Source organism: Suricata suricatta, chromosome 10, assembly GCF_006229205.1.
Source record: "Suricata suricatta isolate VVHF042 chromosome 10, meerkat_22Aug2017_6uvM2_HiC, whole genome shotgun sequence".
NCBI lineage: Eukaryota > Metazoa > Chordata > Mammalia > Carnivora > Herpestidae > Suricata > Suricata suricatta.
Genome location: NC_043709.1, coordinates 25318082 through 25342439, shown reverse-complemented (window position 1 = coordinate 25342439; position 24358 = coordinate 25318082). Strand labels below are relative to the sequence as shown.

The 24358-nt window shown below is 42.2% G+C and overlaps 1 protein-coding gene across 1 annotated transcript in view; it reads left to right on the top strand.

Moving 5' to 3' along the window:
• Nucleotides 1–24358, top strand: part of PLXNC1 (plexin C1) — a gene marked incomplete at its 5' end in the record, with an annotated part of 144424 nt that overhangs the window by 76801 nt on the left and 43265 nt on the right. The window contains 10 exons of the mRNA XM_029955443.1: nucleotides 5359–5498; nucleotides 7944–8123; nucleotides 10480–10567; nucleotides 12853–13056; nucleotides 13178–13363; nucleotides 15181–15283; nucleotides 18619–18720; nucleotides 19022–19125; nucleotides 22945–22983; nucleotides 23221–23345. Of these exons, the coding sequence (XP_029811303.1) occupies nucleotides 5359–5498; nucleotides 7944–8123; nucleotides 10480–10567; nucleotides 12853–13056; nucleotides 13178–13363; nucleotides 15181–15283; nucleotides 18619–18720; nucleotides 19022–19125; nucleotides 22945–22983; nucleotides 23221–23345 (1271 nt within the window). The remainder of the gene's footprint in view (nucleotides 1–5358; nucleotides 5499–7943; nucleotides 8124–10479; nucleotides 10568–12852; nucleotides 13057–13177; nucleotides 13364–15180; nucleotides 15284–18618; nucleotides 18721–19021; nucleotides 19126–22944; nucleotides 22984–23220; nucleotides 23346–24358) is intronic.

Sequence of the window (24358 nt, the reverse complement as noted above, 5' to 3'; positions counted from 1 at the left end):
CTTTCAGAGACCTTGCCTCTAAAAGTGAAATTAAGTTTAAGATAGACTTTGTTGAGTAGCTTCTCTGGGCGTAGCATGTGCTAGATGCTGTGGGATTCACTTTCAATTATTCATGTACCCGTGCATTTAAAATGTGTTTATTGAGGGGCCCCTGCATGGCTCAGTCAGTTAAGTGCCTAACTTCGGCTCACGTCATGATCTCATGGTTCATGGGTTCAAGCCCCATGTCGGGCTCCATGCTGACAGCTCAGGGCCTGGAGCCTGCTTTGGATTGTGTATCTCCCTCTCTCTCTGTCCCTCCCTTGTTCAAGCTCTGTCTCTCTCTCTCTCTCTCTCTCAAAAATAAATAAAACATAAAGAGTTTTTTTTAATAAAATGTGCTTATCGAGCACCAACTATGTGTTAGACAGGTGGTCACAGTGTGTGTCCTCATGGAGCTTATGCTGTAGAACTTCTAATATTTTGGAGGAAGTAAAATTCATTTTCATGAAGCAGTTGAGTGTGTACAACAGAAGATGATGTAAGAAGGAATTCCAGAACACACTAAATTGAATAGTGGGGACCCATATTTGTTGAGCTGATGCTATATCCTGAGCTCAGAGTATCTGTTTATGTAAGCCTCACAACAGACCTATTTTTTCCCCGTTTTATAGATGAAGAAATGTTGGCTTGCAGAGGGTAAGTAGGCAGTAAATAATAGGCAAGAGATTTGAACCCAGGCAGTCTGTGACCCAGAGCCCCCAGTTTTAACCATGCCATTGTATGACCTCAATCGAATATAAGCAAGTATTACATGATTAGTATTGATGAAAAAGGTCAGTCTGGAGGGGAGAAAACTAACATTGGCTTGGCGTTAGTGGTGCAGACACGGGCGGGGTGAGAGCCCCAGCCCCGGCGCAGGTGGTGAAGGCAGTGTGTTAGCATCAAAGCCTACAGTGGGGAGGGGAGGTCAGGGTGTGGTCAGAGTGGAGAATTGAGACCCAGGCCAGGCTGGTATCTTCTCCAGGCCCGGGAGAGCAGAGGAGGCTCAAGATGGGAAACTGAGGCCCATAGGAACGTGGAGCAGGAGGAACTGCATGCTGAAGGAAAACTCAGAAGAGGAGTGAACTGAGGTGACTAGGTGTAATTTACAGTCAGAGGTCTCTGTGGAAAGGGCTGCCCACCCTGGTCTTGGAGTCCCGGTCACCCAGGCCAGTTTCGTGTTGTCACACTCAAAAGGTTGAGTGGCCAAGAGCAACGCCTTTATGGAGTGGCCTTGGCAGCCCTTCCTGGGGCCATGTCAGCCTCATCTCAGAGTCCCCGGGCCAGAGAAGTGAGCCTTGATCTCTCAGCACAGGACCTTCACAAGGGCCATCTCAGATGCCATTCTGACTCTTGGTCCTTCCTGGGACCAACTGGTGGTTACATCCCAAGTTTCCTGGGGCCTGTACTGGGGACCTCATGAAGGAGCCTTCGCCTGGGGGCTAGGCAGAGCAGATGGAGGACCATGTTGTTCTATCTAGTGCTGTAATTTTTCTTTGGTGGCATTGTATTTTCTTTCTATATCTCACCTCCTTTTATACTTTTCTCATCTCCGCTGCAGGTCACTGCTCTTTTCAATTTAAACATTTCATGAATACATTACTTCCATCCTTCTCAGTCATTAATAAAGATGTTAAATAATTCTGAACTAAATATGCACCCCTATAGGGCCCTACAGGACACTTTCCTTTAATTAGTTGTGCTACCTTTCATCTCTCTAATGTCCTTTGGTTTCAGATTTCCAGCTGGTTTTGAATCCATGGGACTTTTTATCCAGTCCTGTTTGAACTAATTTCACCAGCGAAACTCTGAGAGATGTTTTACTGAGTGTTGGTTCATGTCCAGGCCTACAGAGAGCTTTGCTATGTTCAGATTTTTTTTAAACAAATTAATAGAGTACAATTTGGTCTTAATAAACTGAGCCTTCCTAATGTACCTCTTTCCAATATTCTTTTCAATCACAGACAGTATTTTCTCCATTAATGTCATGGTAATTTGAATTGTGTTGACGTCACACTTCACAAAAAAAGTACTCTTACTGTCAGAAGTAATCCTCTTAGACCTTTTCAGAAAGATATTTCTTAGCGGCTGTGCTATTTCCAATATCTTATAATGACTTTGTTTTAAAAAATAGAAACAATTGGGTATTCTGTAATCATCAAATAAACCAGTTTCTAGTGTGCTTTCATATACAACATAGGGAGTGATCTAAACTCATGAACAGCCAGAGTTCATAGTATCTTACTGAATAATTTAAAATTGGACAGCCATTTAGAAATAACTCTTATGTCTTTAAAATGTAACTGACAGGAAGTAGACTATTCTGAGGCTAATTGCTGGATAACACAGGTTGCGAAGGTTACTGTCAATGGTATTTTGATTTGACACACGCAAATCCTTGGACCTAAGAGGAGGTCAGGATCTCGCTGTGAGGCTTTAAGAAAGCGTCTTTTTGTATCAAACTAGAGTATGTTTTTAAATTAACCCTTTGTCAGCTCCCAGGCCCACTGCTTCTCACCAGGCTGTGAAATTAACTCTTGATTACAATTTAAAATAGATCTAAAATAAGTGTGTGAAACTTTTGTCGGGTGATCATTCTTTGCCTTCTGTCTGTATAGGATTTTTTAAAAACCTTTATTAGTAAAAATAGAAAATGTTATATTTCTAAGAATTGTTGCAGCCATACAACATTTCCCTTGGATATCTGCATAGTTTATTTGATGAGGTCCTCTTGGTGGCTCTTTAACTCACTTGTTAACATTAAGAGAGGTTCTCAAGCAAACAAAGGACAACTAATCTGACCCTCTTTGCAAAGAGACTAGAAGCATCTGCTTTCAAGAGATAGACAGAGGCTGGATTTCATCCTAGACAGCCACTGGAAACTTCTCTAAACAATAAGGTTTAAAAATAAAATCCTTTTGAAGTAGCAGGGCTGTCTCTACTCAGGGAGAAATAAAAAGTTAATAAGGCAACATGGTGGGTCTTCTGATGGTGTTTACAGAACCGTTTAAGGGACAAAGTATAACCCCCTGGAAGTATTTTTTTACATGAGTTATAAGGCTCTCTATCCTCTCCTGAGAGTGGAGAAGTAGCACTAACTTGGGGGTGTTGGAACATCTTTCTGGAGCAGGTATCACAGTGTAAACACAAGAATTCGGAAGGGCTGTACAGAAGGAAACATGGGACTCACGGCTAATTCAGGTGTGTGTGAGTCTTTGTTGGGATTTCCATAAAACGAAACAAAACACAGTCTCTCTTGCCTCCTTGAGGAGGCGGTGGACTTGTACTGTGCAGGGATTGGCACATTTTTTTCTACAAAGAGCCAGACGGTGAATGCTTTAGGCTTTGGGAGCCCCGTGGTCTCAGCCACGAATGTTCAGCCCCTGTGGTGCGAAGCAGCCGCAGGCGGTCCATAAATGAACAGGTGTGGCTGTGTTCCAAAAAACCCTTTCTTTGTGGACTCTAACATAGGAATCCATGTATTCTTCCACGTCATGGAACATTATTACTTTTTTGACATTTTTTTCATGGGCCCCACGAAGGCAGGCGATGGACTGGATTTGGCCCGCTACAGGCAAACCCAGTAATTTGCCGACTCCTGATCTACTACACACGTAGATCATGTGTCCCCCCACAACCCCCATCACTGTTCTAGGGACCCTGTACGTGCTCAATAAATACTTGTTCACTTAGCTGTCACCATGTCAGAGCCAAGAGTAAGCCTTTTACTATACAGCACACACTTGACATTTACAAGGGATTTATCTTGAAGTCTTTGCTAATCCCCCCATTCCAAGTACCACTCCTGCAGATAATTTCCCCCATAAAAGGCAGTCAAGTATAACAGAATAATTAAAGTGACCCTTTCAGAACCTTCATGATTCTATAAATATGGGGCTAAAGTCCTCTACTAAGTGATTAAAATAAATTCTGCCACTGAAATCAATTCTCTGTCACATTACATCATTGCTGTGATGACATGAGCGATGAATTTACCTCAATCTGCAGAACTGATCCATAGTGATAATGAGTGATGGTGACCGGTCTACCATATAGCACCTGTGTTTGCCGAGGAGCAGAATAAAACATCTCCCACAGCAGAATGGGCAGCCCGAAGAGCCCGGCAGGCCCATCGTGATGAGCCTTACACATATAAAGGAGCAGAGAATATTAGATTGCTTCAAGAAGCAGGCGGTAGACAGGTGTTGGGCACAACTGATTCACTCCCAGTGCCATAAGTGGCTTCCTGCTAGATTTTATCCTCTACGGGGATACATTTGGCATCTGTGGCTTAGCCAGATTTCACATGATTATGTGTCTCTGGACCTAGGAGTTGTTTTCAAATGTCAAGAGTGTGAGTATGAAATGCACTCGTGCTAAAGATCTGCTTTATTTTATATTGCCCAGAGCCTGAATTTTCTGTCCTGTTTTCGTCACCATATTATAGAAGAATACAGACATACTGGGAGTGGTCTACACAGAGAACAACAGAATGATCAAAATGAGAGATGGTAACATCTCTAGAAGAAAAGTGAAAGGAATCAGGAATGTCTTGTCTTTGAAAGGGAAAGTGATTCCTGCCATCAAATAAAGCCCCTCCCCCCCTTTTAAGGGGAATTTGATTAGGCCTTGCAAATAAAGAAGTAAGGTGCAGAAGCCTACATGATACAGGGCCTCAGCCAGCAGGTTATCACAAGGAAAATTTTCTTGATAAAGAAAGGCCTGATAAAGTTTGTAATGGGTACCGCGGAGAAGGAACTGTTGACCACACTGGTTTGGCATCCAGCTTCTTGGCATTAGGTGACTGAACAGGATGATCTCTGGAGGTTTTCCCTGCAGTAAACCCCTTGATTCAGGTAGCCTAACTGGAAAAAACAAACAAAAAATAGACACTGCTTTCTTGGGAATTAAATTTATCCAGAATGACATTTCTTCGAGCTTAATGATAACTCTTGTTGGCCTATCATCAGTGGACTCCTTGTCTTTTTCTTCATTTTGTTTTTTTGTGAGCCTCCAGAGGCTGGAAGGCAGTGAGCATTTTTGAGACGCCAGTGAGATCTCACTCTTCAGACAGAATGTCAGACTCTTCAACTGTATTTTCAACTGTCTTGTGAGACAAAGACTAATTGGTTTGACCTCATGCTGTCGCATGTTGAGAGACATGAATCTTCAGCACTCTTCCTTGAATTCATTGATTTCATTAAACACTGTCTGCTTGTGTTTGCAAAATGTCGTAATTTCCCAGTGATTTCTTCAAACTGCAAGGCGAAAACAGATTTTTTGGAACAATGCCATTTCTTAGCTTTGATCTTGTGTGTTAATCTTTATTTCCAACAGGTCTTCCACATTAAGTCCATCGAGCCACGGAAAATATCGACTTTAGGGAAAAGTAACGTGATCGTCACGGGAACAAACTTTACCCAGGCATCCAACATTACAATGATCCTGAAAGGAACCAGTACTTGTGATAAGGATGTGTGAGTTAAAATAATAGTAATTTATCCTTGATGATGTAGTAAAAAGCTATAACTTAGGCCAAAAGAATATCATTGTGATTATACTCTTTTCAAAGGATTTCCGTGTGCCAAAGTGGGCAGTTCTTCTACATATTTGATAGAACATAATTTTAATATGTAGAATAATTTAAACACCACATTGGAAGTTAATTGTGAGAAATCTGTCCCCTCTAAGCCCCAGTAGCCTCAGAACCTGCTAATTTCAGGATGTTGCCTCTTTGAAGTCTTGATTCATTTCCATTAGCAAAATCCAGTATTCTGAGGAACAGACATCATCTTGAAGCTGATCCACGTAGAAAAATAGTTGCATACTTACGCGTCTGATGGAAAAATATGACAGCTCTTCCAATGTATTACCCAAAGTTGTTTTTATTCTTTGTAACTTTCTCTTTATTGGATTGGTTTTAGGCTCAACTGATACCTACATGGAACATATTTTCAGTAGTTAAAAAAAAACAAACCAAACACCCCAACACAGATATCTAGTCAGTGTACCATTTGACCATCATTATTTCTATGACTTCTTCTCCCCTAACTTACCTTTTCAGTGAAACTTGGAAAGAGACCAAAAATTTTCCATATGTCACTGAAATCCTTGTGCAAATGTTACCCCCAGAAGAGATGTAATGATAATACCGCAACAGATCATTTGAGTTTTCTGCTGGTTAGCTTTTATAAGTGTGGGTTGATTTGAAGTTTTAATCTGCCACACTTATTTACTGAGTTTTCGGTTTTAATTCATTTGCTGCCTATATCTGCCATCCCCTTCTTCTCCTAACAGTAAATTTAGGATGTCTGTCATCTTGACGGAGAAAGCTGTTCATTGGTAAACACTCTGTTTTGCTGTTTACCAGAATTATCAAGTGCACATTAGCGGCTGTAACTATGCAACATAGGCATTTTGGCTAAATACCTTCCTGCGAAAATCTTTCATTTTGTGTCGAAATCTGTGAAGTTAGACACCTGTGTGTTCGCTAAAAGGCAATCACCTTCCCTGGCAAATAAGTCGGTTTTCAGAGCATTACCCTATTTTTGACTCTTTATGCTCTCATTTCAATTCCGAATGTGTCTTGAGATACTGCAGTTATTAAATTAAATGACTCAGAGACCTTTCTGCATGTAGCATTTCAGTAACCACATCAGAGTGGCGAACCCAGGTTCACAAGCAGTAAACATAATACCCAGTTAATCCTACATCTGAGTTCATGCCATAATCCCACGCTCCTTTAATATGGTATTTTTCAAATGCCTAATTATTCTGAAGGGGAAAATACAAGAATAATAGTGGAATACCCACATTTCCACCTCTCTCCTTCCAAAATTAATAAACAAGTTTGAATTTTAATGATTAGCCATTTTACGATGAATTTCCTAGAGCTTTGCTCTGAATATAAAGCTTAGGATGTAAATCTAACATAGTGTAAATGCACACTGACTCAGATGCTTCTTGAATCTGCCTTATGTTAGGATCTGTTTTTACTCCTTAAAGGAGAAGTGTGTTAACCTTAATAATCATGCACATCTTCTTTAAGTAGTAACATAGATTCACGTGTAGCATACTTATGCTGAGAATTATTCAGCACAACCCAGTCTTAGTGATCTTTTGCTTTAGAGTGTGACCGTAGACATGATGTACTAAGAGAAGTGCAGGTTAGAGAGGGAATGTTGGAGAAGGCTCTGCTTTGACTCCTGAGGGGCGTCGAGGGCATGCCCCATGGATGCCGGGAGCACCCAGGATAGTCCCAGCTAATTTCTTGTCTGCACCTCCTTGGGAGGCTGATTGACCCTGAGATCCCCTGGGCTCTGGGCATGGACTTTGGTCATGGGCACTCTGTTCTTGGAATGGTAGAATCCTCATCTCTGCCTGGTTTAACTGGAACTTTTTTCTTAAGCTTTTCATTGTGGAAATTTCCCAGCATACCCAGGAGACAAGAGTGCAGTGAACCTCTCTTTACCCCTCCCCCAGCCTCCAAACTTACCAACCTCTTACCAATCTGGTTTCAATTTTGGAGGGGAGGGAAGCATGGTGGCTGGAGGTTTTAACACCGTATCCCTTGACACATACCTACCTACCTCTAACAGATAACGACAGTGCCATTCTAAACTCAGCACCGTTAACAGGAAACCCTTAATATAACGTCCTATACAGTCCATGTTCCACCAATAGGACTTCTTAAGGGAAATGGTTTCCCCACTTATAAGGGAAATTTGCAAATAAAAACACACAAATGCAGAAAGAAAGAGGAACCCTGCCCCAGAGGGTCCCCACAGTGGTAAGTGGCCCCTGCTGAACCCGCACTTACCTACAGCTGTTCTGACAGTTTGTGAACTGTTGTAGTTCAAGTACAATTCATATGCCGTCGCGTGTCTATATCATTTAAGAGTTGCTTTTCTGCCCCTTTCTAGGATACAGGTTAGCCATGTGCTAAATGACACCCATATGAAATTCTCTCTGCCATCAAGCCGAAAAGAAATGAAGGACGTGTGTATCCAGTTCGATGGCGGGAGCTGTACGTCCGTGGGACCCTTGTCGTATATCGCTCTGCCTCACTGTTCCCTCATCTATCCTGCTATCACCTGGATCAGGTGCTTTCTAGATTTCTATTTTTTCTCTCGTGTTAAAAAGAGTCCTATGCATAAAACCATGGGTTTTACACAAATATAGAAATAGTCCTATCTAAATTCCTCTCACAGAATTTCCCTTAGGATTTATTCCTAGAAACCAAACATATACCTGACCAGCAGGTTACCTCCCGTTGTCACCGTGAATGCTGGGCGCACATCCCCTTTGCTCTGAGCTGTGGCTGCCAGGAAGCTCACAGCTGCAATGTTTGCTCACACTCTGGCTCCTCCTCAGGTCGAAGGACCTTTTGCCTTCTAAAATGGTCTTTGAATGGCAGGATCTACTCTAAGCCTATGTTTCTGACACAAACATACTATAGCTCACTCCTGCCCGTGACACTAAGCTTCTCTCTTACATCGTTCGTGTTACAACCTTTTGAGTACGCTGTTTTGAATAATTTGAGGAACTGTCGGGAGCTATCTAAATGAAAAGCAGTATCTACATTTCAAAGATACTCCCTAAGAGAGAGATTGACATTCCAAAATAAACTCTTCCAGATGACTCCTATATATTAAAAATAAAAAATAAAAATAAAGACAGTCCCCTGCCTAGTTGAGTTTTAAATTCACATTCAGATTTAGAATATAACCCTGAAGATAGTGTCATAATAAGATATTTCACTAACACAGCATGAAGCTAATTTTCGAAGTACTGTTGAGATGAAACTACAGATGAACCTTTGTTGTTGTTTTCAAGAAAGAAAAGACAGGAGAAAAACACTGCTAGTACAGTATTTTTACTTAAGAGTAAGTCAGAGTAGATGTCAGGGTTGGTTTCTTCCAAGGCCTATTTTCCTGGCTTGTGGATACGTGTATCTTCACATGGTCTTCCCTCTGTGACTGTGTCCTAATCTCTTTTTATAAGGTCACCAGTCAGATGATTGGAAAAGGCCCACCTCAGTGATCTCATTTCATCTTAATTACCTATTGAAAGAACCTATCTCCAAACACAGCCCCATTCCGAGGAACTAGGGGGTTAGGACTTCAACAGTTGTATCTTTGACCGTGGCATGAGAAAAATGGAAATTTCCAAACCAAGCTTCTAGCATCGCACCCCCTGCTCTGGGTCTAGATCCTTCCTATCAGTAAAAGCGAGGACGGATGGGACACTCCCCACACGCCTTGTGTGTTATGTCTGTTAGCTCAGTTAATCCTCAGCAAAGGAATAGCCCCTTTAGCAGATGAGGAAACCGAGCATAGAACATTCAAACAACTTGCCTGGGCCCACGGTGCTGTGCTCTAAACCAGCAGTGTTCTGCTTTGCCATCAAATCAGACGCTTCTTTATTATTTTTTTAATAGAAGTATAGTCAACATACAACATTGCATTAGCTTCAGATCCACAAGATAGTGATTCTATTAGGCTTCTTAATGTCTAGCCACCTGTGATATTCCGTGCCTGTGTCTCTGAGTTATGCCTGGGCAAGAATGTGGCTCTGCACTCTGGCCATTGGCAGGCACGCTTGGCTCCGTTTTCTAGTAACGACGACAGGCTGACAGGAGGCCAGTCGACCCTTCCCCCTTGGGACTGGAAGGTTCAGGGTTTAATGTCTTCCTTCTGCCCTACACAAATTGGCCTGCCCATGCCCACCTCCTGGCCTTGTCATCCTGGGCCCGGCTGGCGAGTAGAGCCGACATTCCCAGGCTTCCAGCCCCTGGAATGACCTACATGAATGGGGGTGAGGGCGGCCAGAGCTGTGGACAGCTGTTTATTTCCCATCTAATGACCACTTTGCTTATATGCGATTATGTGCTGAGAATATGTGAAATCATTTGGCTTGGTTTTGGAGAGAGGAAATGTAGCTGTTATTTATATGGTCTACCAAATGGGAATTGATAGTTTTAATGTCATTTATAATTTTACCTTGTCCAAAATGTTCCCTATCTCCCTAAAGAAAGTATAATCGGTAGGTTGGGAGTTCGATTTTGAAAATTGTTAGATTGAAGGATCTTAATATAGATTAAACAGCAATCAAACAAAATTCTGTTTAGTGAAACCTTTTCAAGGTACAGCTGATGATCTGATTATATGTGGCAACATAATAAGACTCAAAATTCTAAAGAATTTGGGCATTTTCCTAGAATTAGAACAAGATCTGCCCTGAATTTTTATATTTAGGTATCTTTAAAATTATGCATTTGTGGTCAGTATCATTAAAAGATGTCTATAATCATCCTGCATTTGAAATTAAAATGTATTACTTGGCTCGAAACATAACTGAGTTTAATAATAAGTGTGAATAAAATGATAGATTTGTTCCCAAACGACAAATGCCTGGATGTTTACTGTGAAACTTCTATCATTGCTTTTTTCTTTGCAGTGGTGGTCAAAATATAACCATCCTGGGCAGGAATTTTGACGTAATTGACAACTTAATCATTTCACATGAGTTAAAAGGAAACATAAATGTAAGTCTTCAGCTACCTTGTAATAATAGTGATTTTCAAGGATGATTTTGTTTTCATCACACTAACATCTATTGGGGAGTATCTTTTATTTCCGTGCCTTTGTGATATTATAAGCTTTTACTTGTTGGATGGTATTCACCAGCCGGGCTATAATGGAAGTAATAATAATCGCTTCTCTGCCTTTTGGCTAAGATCAAGTGTATAATGGAAGTAATAAGACCCTTTCTGTGTGGTTGAGTATTTCCAGTTGTGGCACAGAGGAGAGAGGAAGGAGGTTAGTCAGGGCCTTCCATTTCCTCCACGTGGGCTTTGCAGGGAGGTGCTGTAATGAGACCATGTTTAGGACTGTATCCCAACATGCCTTGTGAGTGGTGGAGGTGAGCCATCTAGAAGAATAGCAGTTTTGTGCAGACATGGTGGCGGTGTTCCCACCGGGAAAGCTGTGCCCTATGGGAGTCCCAGAAATCTTGTCTAATACCTCTGCTCCTGCCATCGTCTGATTTGGTCCCGTCCCTTCCGACCTCGCCTCCTCTGACCTTGCGTTTCCCCACACGGACCCATGTCCAGTTCTTACATGGACACACGTCACACATGGGCCTCATCACACAGAGTGAAGGATTTCAGATATAGGTCAGGGGCTCTGAACGTACTTCTAACTTACTTTGCAGATACCCTCCCCACTCTCTCTTCCCCTCTCTCTCCTTCCTCAGTGAGACACGTGAAGGCAGCACACTGTGTCCTGCCACAGTTGGCAGGTCTGCCCAGGGCCACAGACCTGGCCCTGCTTGGGCCTAGGTAGAGAGGGCCTTCCCGAGTCCGCCTTACATCCCTGTCACATGCGCAGCCGCACCTGACATACCCAGAGCCAGCACCAAGGCCTTGCCTCACATCTGATTCCGGGCCATGTTTCCACGATGTGGACAGTCACCATTTTTTGTTTCATAATATTGCCAGAAATGCAAACAGCAGATCCAGGGCTGGAGTTCCGAGAGGGCTTCGAGGGGAAGGTTTCCTTTGTCCAAATATCAGCCTTTGCGTCAGATTTTCCCACCTATGGCCTCGTCCTACCCTCTCTTTTCTACTGCAGTAGTAGAAAGTAAATACAAAACAGGAAAACTTGTCACCTAGCAAATTTTTTTCCACAAGTTTTATTGCCCTCTTTTTTTAAGATTTTATTTTTAAGTCATCTTGACACCTAACAGGGGTCAAACTCACAACCCCTAGATCAGGAGTCACAAAATTCATGGACTGAGCCAGCCAGGTGGCCCTAATTGCTCTTCCTTATTATTATTTTTTTTAATGTTTAGTTATTTATTTTAAGAGAGAGAGAGAGAAAGAGAGAGTGCGAGCTGGGGGAAGGGCAGAGAGGGAGAGAGAATCCCAAGCAGGCTTCGTGCTGTCAGCACAGAGCCTGACATGGGGCTCAAGCCCATGACCCAAGAAATCATGACCTGAGCCAAAATCAAGAGTTGGATGCTCAATCAACTGAACCACGCAGGCACCCCATATTATTGCTCTTCTTTAAAACCTTGATCAATCTCTTTTCTAGCAGCTTTCTCTGCCCATCTCTCTGCACTCCTAAAAATGACAGTATTTATGTTTTTTATAAATAAACTTATAAAGTGGGCCACATTTTCTGCATTGTTTCCAGTCTTCACACTCTGCATTTTCACGGGGGGTCACGTTGTTCCTTTTGCTTTTTGTTTTCCCCTACTTCTTGTTAGACCTACAGAGCCTTTTCCTCCTTGTGGCCAGTGATTTCTGCTAAGCACCGAGGAAGATTCCTCCACAAGGAGGGACGCAGCCAGTGCTATACACAGCCTTGCCGGAGGACGGTCCCCTCCCTGCCCACATTGCCCAATCCACCTTGAGGGCTTGCAGGGCATACTGACCCGTTGGTGCAAAGTCTTCCTCTTTCTCCAGCCTACTTCTTCCTCTTCACCCTTTTTCCATTGCATAATCTCCTGGCTGCTTTCATTATCACTAATAATTCCCACAGTGATAGACGCTAGCATTTGTTGAGTGCCTACTGTGTGCCAGGCACTATTCTAAGCATGTTTGCACATGTAATCTCCTTTAATTTAACCCCCACTTAGTTTAACAGGTCCTCATCTCATTTAATTGGATTTTGGGTTAATTCAGCCCTGTGAGGTGGTATCACTGTCCCCATTTTGTAGATGAGAAATTGGAAGCACAAATTCAGTTGCCTGGGTCACCTCGTTCCTAAATCCCAGAGGTGGGACTCCATGATAAAGTTGTTAAAATGCTTCTTTCTCCTCCATCAGGTCTCCGAATATTGTATGGCGACTTCCTGCTGGTTTTTAGCCCCCAGCTTCAAGGGTTCAAAAGTGCGGGCCAACGTCACCGTGAAGTTGAGAGTCCAGGAGACCTACTTGGACTGTGGAAGCTTGCAGTATCTTGAGGACCCCAGGTTCACAGGGTGTCGGGTCGAACCCGAGGGGGACACAGAATTGGAAGTGAAAATTCAAGTATGTTTCTCACTTATCTTGGGTGGGATGTGCCCTCCCCCTCACGACTGGCAAGGTGTGCTTGTGTCTGTGGGTTCCCTCATGCACCCTGATTTCTCCATCTCCTCTTTGTTCTTCACAGAAAGAAAATGATGACTTCAACATCTCCAAGACAGACATTGAAATCACCCTCTTCCATGGGGAAAATAAGCAATTAAATTGCAGTTTCGAAAATATCACTAGAAATCAAGATCTCACCATCATCCTTTGCAAAATTAAAGGCATCACGAACTCAAACAGCATCGACACCTCTTCCAAGAAAGTTCGTGTGAGTCACCTGCCAGCCCTACCTGTTCGTTTTACCTCATTTGGGGCAGTTCCTCAGCAAAAGGAAGTCAGCGTGGAATCTGTCGTGAATCTTTAGATCTTCACTTTAAATAGCAGATAAACAAAGCATGTTTTGCAAGTGCAAGCATAATTCCTACAAAATAGCTGGCAGAAACCATCCATGTGCCTATTCGAATGTCAAAGCATTGAACACACCATTGTCTATAATACTAATGAGTCTTGATAGCTTTTGTTCTAGCCATACATTTGGACTGTAGCATCTGCAGGCAGAATCTCTAGGCCACTGACGAATGAGCTGTCATTCTTTCCCCAAATGTGGAGGTGACATGTCTTAGCAGATTCCGAGCACACTCAGAGCAGCATTAGATGCTGATGGAGACCAGATAATCTATGCATCGTGGGCTGCCTCCTCCACCGCAAAGACACACTTGCTGCAATTCATCTCCCCCTGACATGTTTGAGGGCCCCGTCACAGTTATATTTATGTCCCACAATAAAGATGTGAGACCCTTGGGAAAGGAAACATATTAGAAGTCTGTCTTTATGGTGTTCATGCCATATGAGGCTCTTCACAGTCTATACCAAAAAAATGCTTTATGATCTGTACTCATAAATATTGAATAAAGGTCAAGGAAAAAAGAACATCAGACCAAAAAAAAAAAAAAAGGATGTGTTCATGTTTTAGCTGCACCAGCTAATAGCTGTGTGGCCTTAGGTAGGTCATTTGGCTTTGCTTTGTCCATCTCTATGGTAAAGAGGGTAGTAATTATTATAAATCAAGAGCACCAACTGAGCTCACAAGTGCTCCCATGTGTCACATTGGTTGAGAAGAGCAATGCTAGTATTCTTCGTTCATGAGATGGTTCCAGAGTGCCTATACTGTGATGGGGACAGAGCAGAGAAGAAAACAGACCCCAAAATTCTTTGTGGAGATTACCTAAAGAATCATGTAGTGAAGAAAGTAAATTACACTTGATCTTAGCCAAAAGGCCGAGAAGCGATGAGAAGAAAGTAAATTAAACACGTGTTAGGTGGTAGTGATCGTCATGGAGAAAAATGAAGCAGCGGGCAGTGCTGCAAGTTTTACAATGGTGGGCTGGGAAGGTCTCTCTGGAAGGAAGATATTTGAGGAAAGACCTCAAGGAGGAGAGAGAATGAGTCATAGGTCCTCTGGGTTGTAAAGGGTTCTAGACAAATGGAACTACATGTTGCAAAGGTCATGAGTCCGGAGTCTGCCTGGTGCATTTGAGGAGTAATGAGGAGGCCAGTGTGGCAAGAGCACACTGAGCAAGGGAGAATATTCCAGGAGGCTGGAGAGTTAATGGAGGGAGCAAGAAGAGGTAACAGATGATTAGGACCTTGTGGGCCATTGCAAGAGCTTGGTCTTGGGCTCTGGGAAGCCACTGGAGAGTTTGAACAGGACTGTCATGAGCCCACTTAAATGATAAAGTGCATTTTTAGTCTTCATGACAACCCCACATGCCATTTTAGAGATGAAGAAGGTAGGGATGGGATGGTTAAGTTAAACCCCTATGGCAAAGAGGACTAGATCCTAATATCTGCAGGTATAGTGCGGTGTACCTCAACTGACATACCTGGAAATTGAAGCACAGTGAATGTTCTCAATGCGCTCAAGGTCACACATAGCTGATCTGCCTGAGGTGGGACTTGAATTCATATATCCCACATAGCTTGTCACCTCTTTTTGCATCTTGGGGGAAATGATTTGGAGGAAAAAGTATGTATATAAATATGACACCCAACTCCACTGAGTCTAATGACACTCTGTCTCATTAGGTCAAACTGGGAAACTTAGAGCTCTATGTTGAGCAGGAAACGGTTCCTACCACTTGGTATTTCCTGATTGTGCTTCCTGTCTTGCTGGTGATTGTCATTTTTGGTAAGTGCCCTGTTTGATTTTGTCAGAGAAATTATTCCCTGGGGCGTCTCATCAGGCGGCAGACTCTCAGCTTTCAGGGGCTGTTTGCTTCAATTAAGTATTAATGGATGAAAACCCAAATCACAACTTTGGGAAGGGAATAATCGGTACATGCTGAGGGCTTTCTAAACATTTTTTAGGCTGCCTTATTAATACAAAGCTGGATTACCAAAATGGTATCTTGGTGCTTGTGAAATATAGTCTGCTTCACTTCCCCGACACTGTGAACTGTGATGACAGATGTCCCATTTACGTTATTCCTTCAGAATTCCTCTGGCATTTTGGACTTTTAGGTTCTAGTCATCTCCTCCTGCCTTCTCACCTCACCGAACACCACCCCCTGCTCCCACCCTAGCTCGGCTTTTCCTGGCAGAACTATGTGTTAGAAGGTGTGATCTCTACTGAGGCCCCTGGGTAGCTAAGTCAGTCAAGTGTCTGACTCTTGATTTTGGCTTGGGTCATGATCTCATGGTTTGTGAGTTTGAGCCCCTTGTCAGGCTCCACACTGACAGTTTGGAGCCTGCTTGGTATTCTTTCTCCCTCTCTCTCTGCCCCTCCCTGACTTGCTCTCTCTATCTCTATCGAAATAAATAAAAATAAACTTAAATTTAGAAGTATGATCTGTGCCATCTGTTAAAATGCCCTCAGGCTCATCCAAGCACAGAGATCAGTGGTGGTCGCTCACTGGCTGAATCTGACCCACCAATCTGTTTTGTTTGGCCCACGCAGCATTTTTCTTTTAACTTGAAGTGGCTGACATTTTAAAATTAGGTGAGCCACCTGAAACCAGTGTACTTGTATGTCAGCTATACTGCAACTTAAAAAAAAAATTAAATGATTCACATTTTTAAAAAAATCTCTTGAAAATTGAAAGGATCTGGATCATTGGATCTCCCCTTGTCCATAGCTCCAGTTACTGGAGCTGGGTAGTGGCAACACCTTAAGAGAGGGCATGTGGTCACTGGGGGTCTGCCACAGTCTCTACCACTCTGTTGTCATCACTTGGGCCACGTGACTCATCTATGTGCCTGGTCCCTGTAGTCACATAGCGTGTGACCTGGTTCGGAGCCGCTTTTTGTCTAAAGTCTGTGTCCTCTTGTCCATCTTAGAAACAGAAATCCCCTCCGCCAACTAAAAGAGAGCTTCTCACTCCTTGATTTAACACATGCATTGCCTTTCTAACTCCTTCTGTTAATAGTTGCTAATGTTCCCTTTCATGCACTCCTTCATTCCTCCATCCATCCCTTCATCCATTTACCTTGTGTTGACTGAGCACCCACTGCACAAGCCTCTGGAGCTGGAGAGAATGAGTTAAGGCCTGGCCATACCTCCCGGCTGGTTCCACGTCCAGTGAGGGAAGGATACCCATGTGTGATTAACTCACTCAATGGAATGAAGTCATTTCGCAGAGACCCTATTTTGCTTTGTTGATCATTTCAGGTATTTTCTTGTGCTTCTTCCCCGGTTGTCCATTCCTATTATATCTCTGGAATCCAGAATTGGGCTTGATATTTTAATAAGGTCCTGGCTGGTACTGGCTTTGAGTAAGAATATTTATAAATTCTAAATGCTGAGCTCTGTTTTGAGAATCCGTCAGTGGTAAAAAGCGGTAGATAGAACAGTCTCACCATAGAGTCACCTTCACTTGGTGACTTACTAGAAACCTCTGATCTCTTCCTGTGCTGTTGTGACTCATCATTCCTCTCAGTTTGTTGTAGAGATTGTTTATGCTCTTTACAGGGACGTGGGCTCCGTGTGACGCATGGCTTTTGGCTTCATCAGCATCTGCAATGCCCTTTAAAACTCTCGTCCCCTTCCACACGGTGCCTGGGGGGCTCAGTCAGTTAAGCATCTGACTTCGGCTCAGGTCATGATCTCATGGCTTATGAGTTCGAGCCCCGCGTCAGGCACCATGCTGACAGCTCAGAGCCTAGAGCCTGCTTCTGATTCTGTGTCTCCTCCTCTCTCTGCCCCTCCCCCACTCATGTTCTGCCTCTCTCAAAAATACGAATAAATGTTAAAATTTTTTTAAAAATGCTCTCATCCCCTTCTTACCATGATTTCTGGGCACCATGTGTCACCAGCACTTTGAAAGAGTGTACAAATATTTTAGCTCATTGGTCACATCGTTAGTAAAAACACAAAGCACACCCGGCCAAGACCAGCCACCTACAAAACATCTCCACTGTGGCTTCCCCTCAAGGCGTCAGCCGTGAAAATCCCACTGCTTGATGGAGGTGGCTGTCTCGCTCCCTTTGCCTGCCCTGAGCCAGTGTCGGCCAAAGTGTGGCCTGAGGAACTATAACCCCAAGTCACGCTCCTGGAAAAAGCGTTCTGTGATCACATAAATTTGGAAATCACTGTGTGCCCCATTCTTTCTTTGAAGATACATGATGCGTATTATGATTAACACTGTTGACTTTGTGGAGAACAGTATTGAGTTTTGTTTCCTCCTGCCTCCTTCTCATCTACTGGTAGGGGGGGTCCTTGTATCATGAAGCTTCTGTTAAAGGAGGAAAGCCTTTCCAGAATAATCATGTAGTTGACAGTGTCGGGGATTCTTTTAAAATAATACTTCTGGATGCTCTCTGTGAGTTACTTCTTTTAATCCTGTCAATGTCACAAAGAGGCGGGCACTTTGGCAGATGAGGCAGCCAGCCACCGAGATGCTAAGGAACTTACCAGAGGTCACACAGCTCGTAATTGGTAGCGCAGGGATGTGGACGGAGCACCAAACCTGTTCGGTGCACTTCTCGGCCGCACAGTTAGAAACCAGATGAAGCGGGGAGAGAAGCAGCGTCTCAGATCCAAGGGCTCATTGTGGACGGCTCACCACGTCACCTGATTTGATCTATGCAAGATTGCCTCACATCGCACACCGCGGACCTATTTTCCTTCTGCGATTGCAGCTCAACTTTATTTCTCTAGGGATGTTTAGAAACATTCAAAAAAGAATGGCACAATATACGTGGCCTACGGCTGTAGGGAAACTTGGCTCGTTTCATTACTTTTCAGCCAGCTGGGATCTTTGGTTACAAGTGCAGGTTATTTGATTTAGTTTTTGCTCTTAAGGTGGGCAGTTTTGTGTTTTCCTGCTGCTTTTTAGCATCTTCCTCCTTAGAGTGACCCCTCGCTGGGAATTTTTCTTTTGATAAATTCCACCTCTTCAATGCTATTGTTTCTCTCTCTTCCTGTCTCTCTCTCTCTCTGTGAAAGAAATGTCAAGGTTGGTTTGGTTTTCCTTTTTGTTTTTTAAGTTAACATGTCAATCTGATGCTGGCTGTCTGTCTCCTCAGCGGCCGTGGGGGTGACCAGACACAAATCGAAGGAGCTGAGTCGCAAACAGAGCCAACAGTTGGAACTCCTGGAGAGCGAGCTCCGGAAAGAGATACGTGACGGTAGGCTCCGAAATTTTATTTGTAGGAAAACAAGCCTTTCTTATCATTTTTTTTTTTTTACCCTTAAATGGAGCCGGCCACAGTAACAAGAACTGTTTGTATAATAGAAGACATCTGAACAGCAGGGTCTAGGCCTGGCTTTGTGTTTTATTTCAGCACTGCTCTGCAGCCAACCAAGTAATTATCTATTGTTTCTTCTTTAATGAAAACCAAGGTCATACTCCGCGTTAGACAAAACAGCAGAAGATCTTATCCATTGTTTGTTGAGTTAAAATATTGCTCTCGGGATTCTGTTTTGCAGGCTTTGCTGAGCTGCAGATGGATAAATTGGATGTGGTTGATAGTTTTGGAACTGTTCCCTTCCTTGACTACAAACATTTTGCTCTGAGAACTTTCTTCCCCGAGGTAAAAGAGCATTGATCATATTCCTCAGGTTGAGTCTTGAATAATAATGAAGGTGCTTGTTGCTATTGTCAAAATGGGTGTTTGCTTCCGAGACAGCTGTAGATAATGTGCTTGGAACAAAATAATAGCTCAAGTTTGAGCAGAGCAGGGAGCAGGATAATTATTAATTGGATTGATGAGGGGAGAAAGCAGTGATGGGTCACTGACAATTATTCTTTGTCCAGTAACAAAAACCTAGGAGGGACAGAAGTTCAGAGTGATGATTTCTGCTTTATTTTACTACCCGTTTAGAGCTGAATTTGTAGCTGAGAAGCCAGCTAGTTTATTTAAAAATCAATAAATTGTGGGCTGGCCAATTTGTTGTGTTTATCTGCATGACTTCTGTTGCAGCTACTAGATTATTCACTATTACTTCTCAATTGGAAATGAAAAGAACTATGGGCCGAGAGGGAGGGAAGTCGACATGTATAGAATTTGAGTTGATGGCAGACATTTTTAGCAATGTCGAGTTTTTATGGTTCTCTTCAACAGTTGTTCTTTGGCTGATCAGTCCGTATCATCCTCATTTAGTAGAAATAGCTGCATGAAATGATTGATTAATCCATTCTGGGACTCTGAGGAGTAGTCTACTTTAACCCTTTGGGTTTTCAGTCTCGCTCTGTTCTAACGCCTCCATCTTCTCCCCCACTCACTCAGCCTTCCTCCCAAGCCTTGGGCAAGGTACACTCATCTGCCTGTCATCACCACATCCTAATGCCCCCACTTCACCATGTTGCCCTTCTTTGTCCAGAACTGGTGACCACAGAGGGGCCCAACCTCTGGAACATCAACACAGACGGTCATATTTAAGTCTAGACTTCTAAATAAAGCCAGGCTAAAACAGCTTATATCACCTTACCAGGAGCTTCTCATCTACGTTTGGCCAGAAGCCTAGAGTTCAGAAACTCAGACACATGCAGTAAGCAACTTCCAGTTTCCCTCGAATTCTAGAAGCTGACACCGTGATATGTGATGCTGTGTCTTGAGGTTGGGACACCTCCATAAAACACCCGCCATATTTTTTTTTCTCCAAGCCTTACTATTGTGAATCAAGAAGGCTATAAATAAGATCTCAGTTTTTTGTGCTTGTACAAAATATTTTTTAAACTTCTCCTCCAAGAGTACCAGGCACCCAAACTTGCATTTGCCACCTCATCCATCCATCTCTATGGCAGAACACCACCTAAGGAAGGGAGTTCAGTTCCCTGAATCGGGATGACTGTGCAGGACATCACCAGTCCCATTCGCCAGCTATCTGAGATCCCCCATTAAGAATTTAATAGCAATAAAATAACAGAGATTTCTACCATCAACACGAGGATTGTGGGGGCTTTTATAGTTAGTGATTGCCCTTGAGTGCTGAAGAGAGTAAAATGATGACCTGAAAAAGAAATTGCCCTGTCTTCTAGATTCAGTAATCAAGAGCAAGATAAGTGATGAATGCAAAAGACACTGTTGCAAGTTGAGTGTCTCAGGGGGAAAATAAATCCCAGGAACAATGCTGTATTATTTTTAAAAGAGAGATACAGCTGACCCTTGAACAACGCAGGTTTGAAGTGCATGAGTCTACTGATTCATGGATTTTTTTTTTTTTAGTAAAATAGTACACTCTCATAAATGTATTTTCTCTCCCCTATGATTTTCTTTTATAGTGTTTTTTAAAGTTTATTTATTTTGAGAGAGCTTGTGAACATACAGGAGTGGAGGAGGGGCAGAGAGACAGATTCCCAAGCGGGCTCCATGCGGTCAGCTGAAATCAAGAGTCAGACACTTAACCGACTGAGTTAACTAGGTGCCCCCTTCCTTATGATTTTAACATTTTCTTTTCTCTAGCTTACTTTATTGTAAGAATACAGTTACAGTACAAAAAACATACAAAAAGTGTTAATCAACTAGTTATGTTCCTGGTAAGGCTTCTGGTCAGCAGTGAACTATTAGTATTTAGGTTTGAGGAAAAAGTCATATGCAGATTTTCGACTGTGCAGAGAGTCAGCACCTCTAACCCCCTCATTGTTAAAGGGACAACCGTAGTTGCAAGGAGCCAAACTGATTTAACTCAGGATTATGTATAATCTTGAATGACAGTTGGGAAAGCCATGAAAACCAAAGTTGGGAGGAGTCACTACAGGAGAAGACTCAGAAAAAACAAGCATAACAATCAGAACACTATAAAGACCTAAGTTACAATTGGATTTATATTAAAAGATATAGAGAACCAGAGGATCATAGTCTTTGATGACAGCACCAGTTGAAATACATTCTACGCTGCAGATAAATCATGTGTCAATTAGGTCCTTTACAGATCTATCCAGGAGCCACATCCTCTAGGCCTGGAGGTCGGGTATTAGATGGAAAACTAGAGTAGTCAACACCTACCATACAGCAATATGCAAAACCACAGGGCATTGTCCACAGAGGCCAAGGTATTACTCGATTCTATGCTCTGCCCTTTGGTTTTTGGCTTTTTAAAGCCTTTCTTTTCATTCTATTGACTGGTTTGTTTTGCTGAAAATAGGAAAAGAAAGAAGACTGAGCAGTGCATCCTACCTCCTAGAAGAGGGAAATTTAAATGAAAGGAGTAAGGAGCCTTAGAATACAGGGGGCCATCATGGCATTTCTCTATTTAAGGTCAGGAATCAATCTGTTTAAACTGTCCATAAAAAGTTGGTTCAGCAGAAAAATGTTAGGAACCAGAAAACGCAAACCCCAAGGTCTGATTTTTCTGCATATTACTAGAGGAGAGTTTGATCAAAATAGTTTGAGGTCTTCTGCTTACACTAACAAATTTGAAACTATAAAGCAAAAATCCTCTGCCGAAGAAATTTACTTTAATGAGGTATAAAAATAGCCTAAAGTTACAAATATTACCCCCAAAAAAGAGGAAGAGAAAAACCTGAATATTCAAGTTTATATTTTCATTCTGTTGACTCATTTCAAGTGTTAACTCAGCAAGCATTTAAAATTTAATCATTTAATTCCAATCAGATTTATGACACATTAAAAAAGGAAACTCAAATTTAAAATCTCACATCCAGGAGCTTCATAGCATAGACATAAAAATAATTGTATAAACCAGCAGAACAGTAGCCTTGTGGTCTAGTTTGCCATAAATTAGTGATAAAAACAATAAAAACAGCTGACATAGAGAACTTACTGTGCCCCCATTCATTTTGTTTTCACACCAAGCCTAGGAGGTGGGAATCAGGAGTGTCCCCATTTTGCAGATGAGGAAAGTCATGCACAGAGAAGTTATAGAACTTGCCCAAAGTCATGTGACCAGTAGGTTAAAAAAAAAAGACAGGAGCCCCCAAAATTTGGCTCCGCACCCTAGCTTTTAACCACCCCATTCAAGCCCTTTCGAAAACACTGTGCATTGAGACAGTAGATTCAGCTAAGCTGAGACTGTAAACACCTGCTGAAACAACTCTGTATTTATCCTTAGAAGGTAATTCTTGAGGAGTGGTCTGCACATTTGCATAACCTTCTTGACCACTTCTTTAACTTTTGAGTCAGTTCTTTTAACATGTGAGGTGCTTTCCTCTACCAAAAATGGGACTGATCATTCTTCTTAGAGGCTTCCAGAATTCACTGGTGCTTCTGAAAAGCTGAATAATTATTTATTATGTATCAGAGGATGTAAAATGAACATAAACCCAGAGGCTTTTCAGATGAGCAAACAGTGTCTCTACTTTATTAAAACGGACTTGGGTATTATAACAAAAATACACTATTCATTTCCTTTGGATGTTATGAATAATAAAAGTGTCTCCTTCCTCTCAGTCAGGTGGCTTCACACACATCTTCACTGAAGATATGCATGTAAGTCTCTAAGTTTTCATTTTTAGCCCATGCCTGCCTTTCATAGTGTCCTCCTCCTCCTCCTCATTCCCATTGTTGAGTTTTTGTGAGTTTTTTGGAATCATGAATCAATATTAAATCCATCATTTGGGAAACCCATTGTGGGTCTATCTTCTAACTTTAAGTTTATAAGTTTATGTTAATTATATTATGTTATGTTATGTTATGTTATGTTATATTCATTTGTTTTTTTTCCAGAACAGAGATGCCAATGATAAGAATGAAAGTCTCACAGCTTTGGATGCCCTTATTTGTAATAAAAGTTTCCTTGTTACTGTCATCCACACTCTTGAAAAACAGAAGAACTTTTCAGTGAAGGACAGGTATTAGTCAATTTATTTATATTTTGAAAGTCATTAAATAGGGGAAATAAAAACTCCTGAGCCCCTTGTTTTATTTCCAAACCACAACCTGAACTTGGTATCTTGGAAATGTGGATTTATCTATGGAGGCTCTCTGATCAAGGGGTCATGAAGCCATGATTGCTCCTTTTCAGATATTACCCAACCTCAACACAAATTCTATTCTGAAAGACACACACACACATGTACTCCTCCCACCAAAAAAAAAAAACCCAAACACACACACACACACACACACACACAAACACACAAACAAAAAAACCCTGAAAAACCCCAACACCGAGAAAAAACCATGAGTCCTGAATCAAAAAAGCAGAAGTGTTATTTTCTATTTCAAAAAACACCTGAAAATTGGGGAAAGACATTCACTTCTTGTTTACCACTCTAGTTTAAAAGTTAAAGTGCTAGAAACACATAAACTGTCCTGGAGTTAACTTTGGGGCATGGTTTTTCTAGACTGAAGACAAAGGTGGTTGACCTAAGGCATTCAAGAACGCAGGTGTCCGCAGGCCAGGCCTGTAGCTTCTCCAGAAGACAGCATCAGTAGCAAGCCCAGACATGCTAATCATTAACCTCTTTAACTGAGGCTCTTCTTATCTGTGCTCCTTTATCATCTGTATACCTTCTTTTTTTCTTTCAATTTTATTGAGATGTAATTGACACACAGCATTGTATAAGTTTAAACTGTGCAGCATAATGATCTGACTTACATGTATTGCAAAATAATGACCACAATTAAGTTTAGTTAGCATCCATCATCTCGTACAGATAACAAAAAAGGAGGGGGGAGGGATTAACTTTTAGGATTTGCTCTTAGAACTTTGAAGCATACCATGCAGCAGTGTTAGCTGTAGTCACGTGACATCCCTGGGCATTTACTTCTCTTATAACTGGAAGTTTATGCCTTTGGTCCACCTTCTTCCAACTGCACCTTTGTTTCTTGCCTCTGATAACCACGAATCTTTTTCCATGAG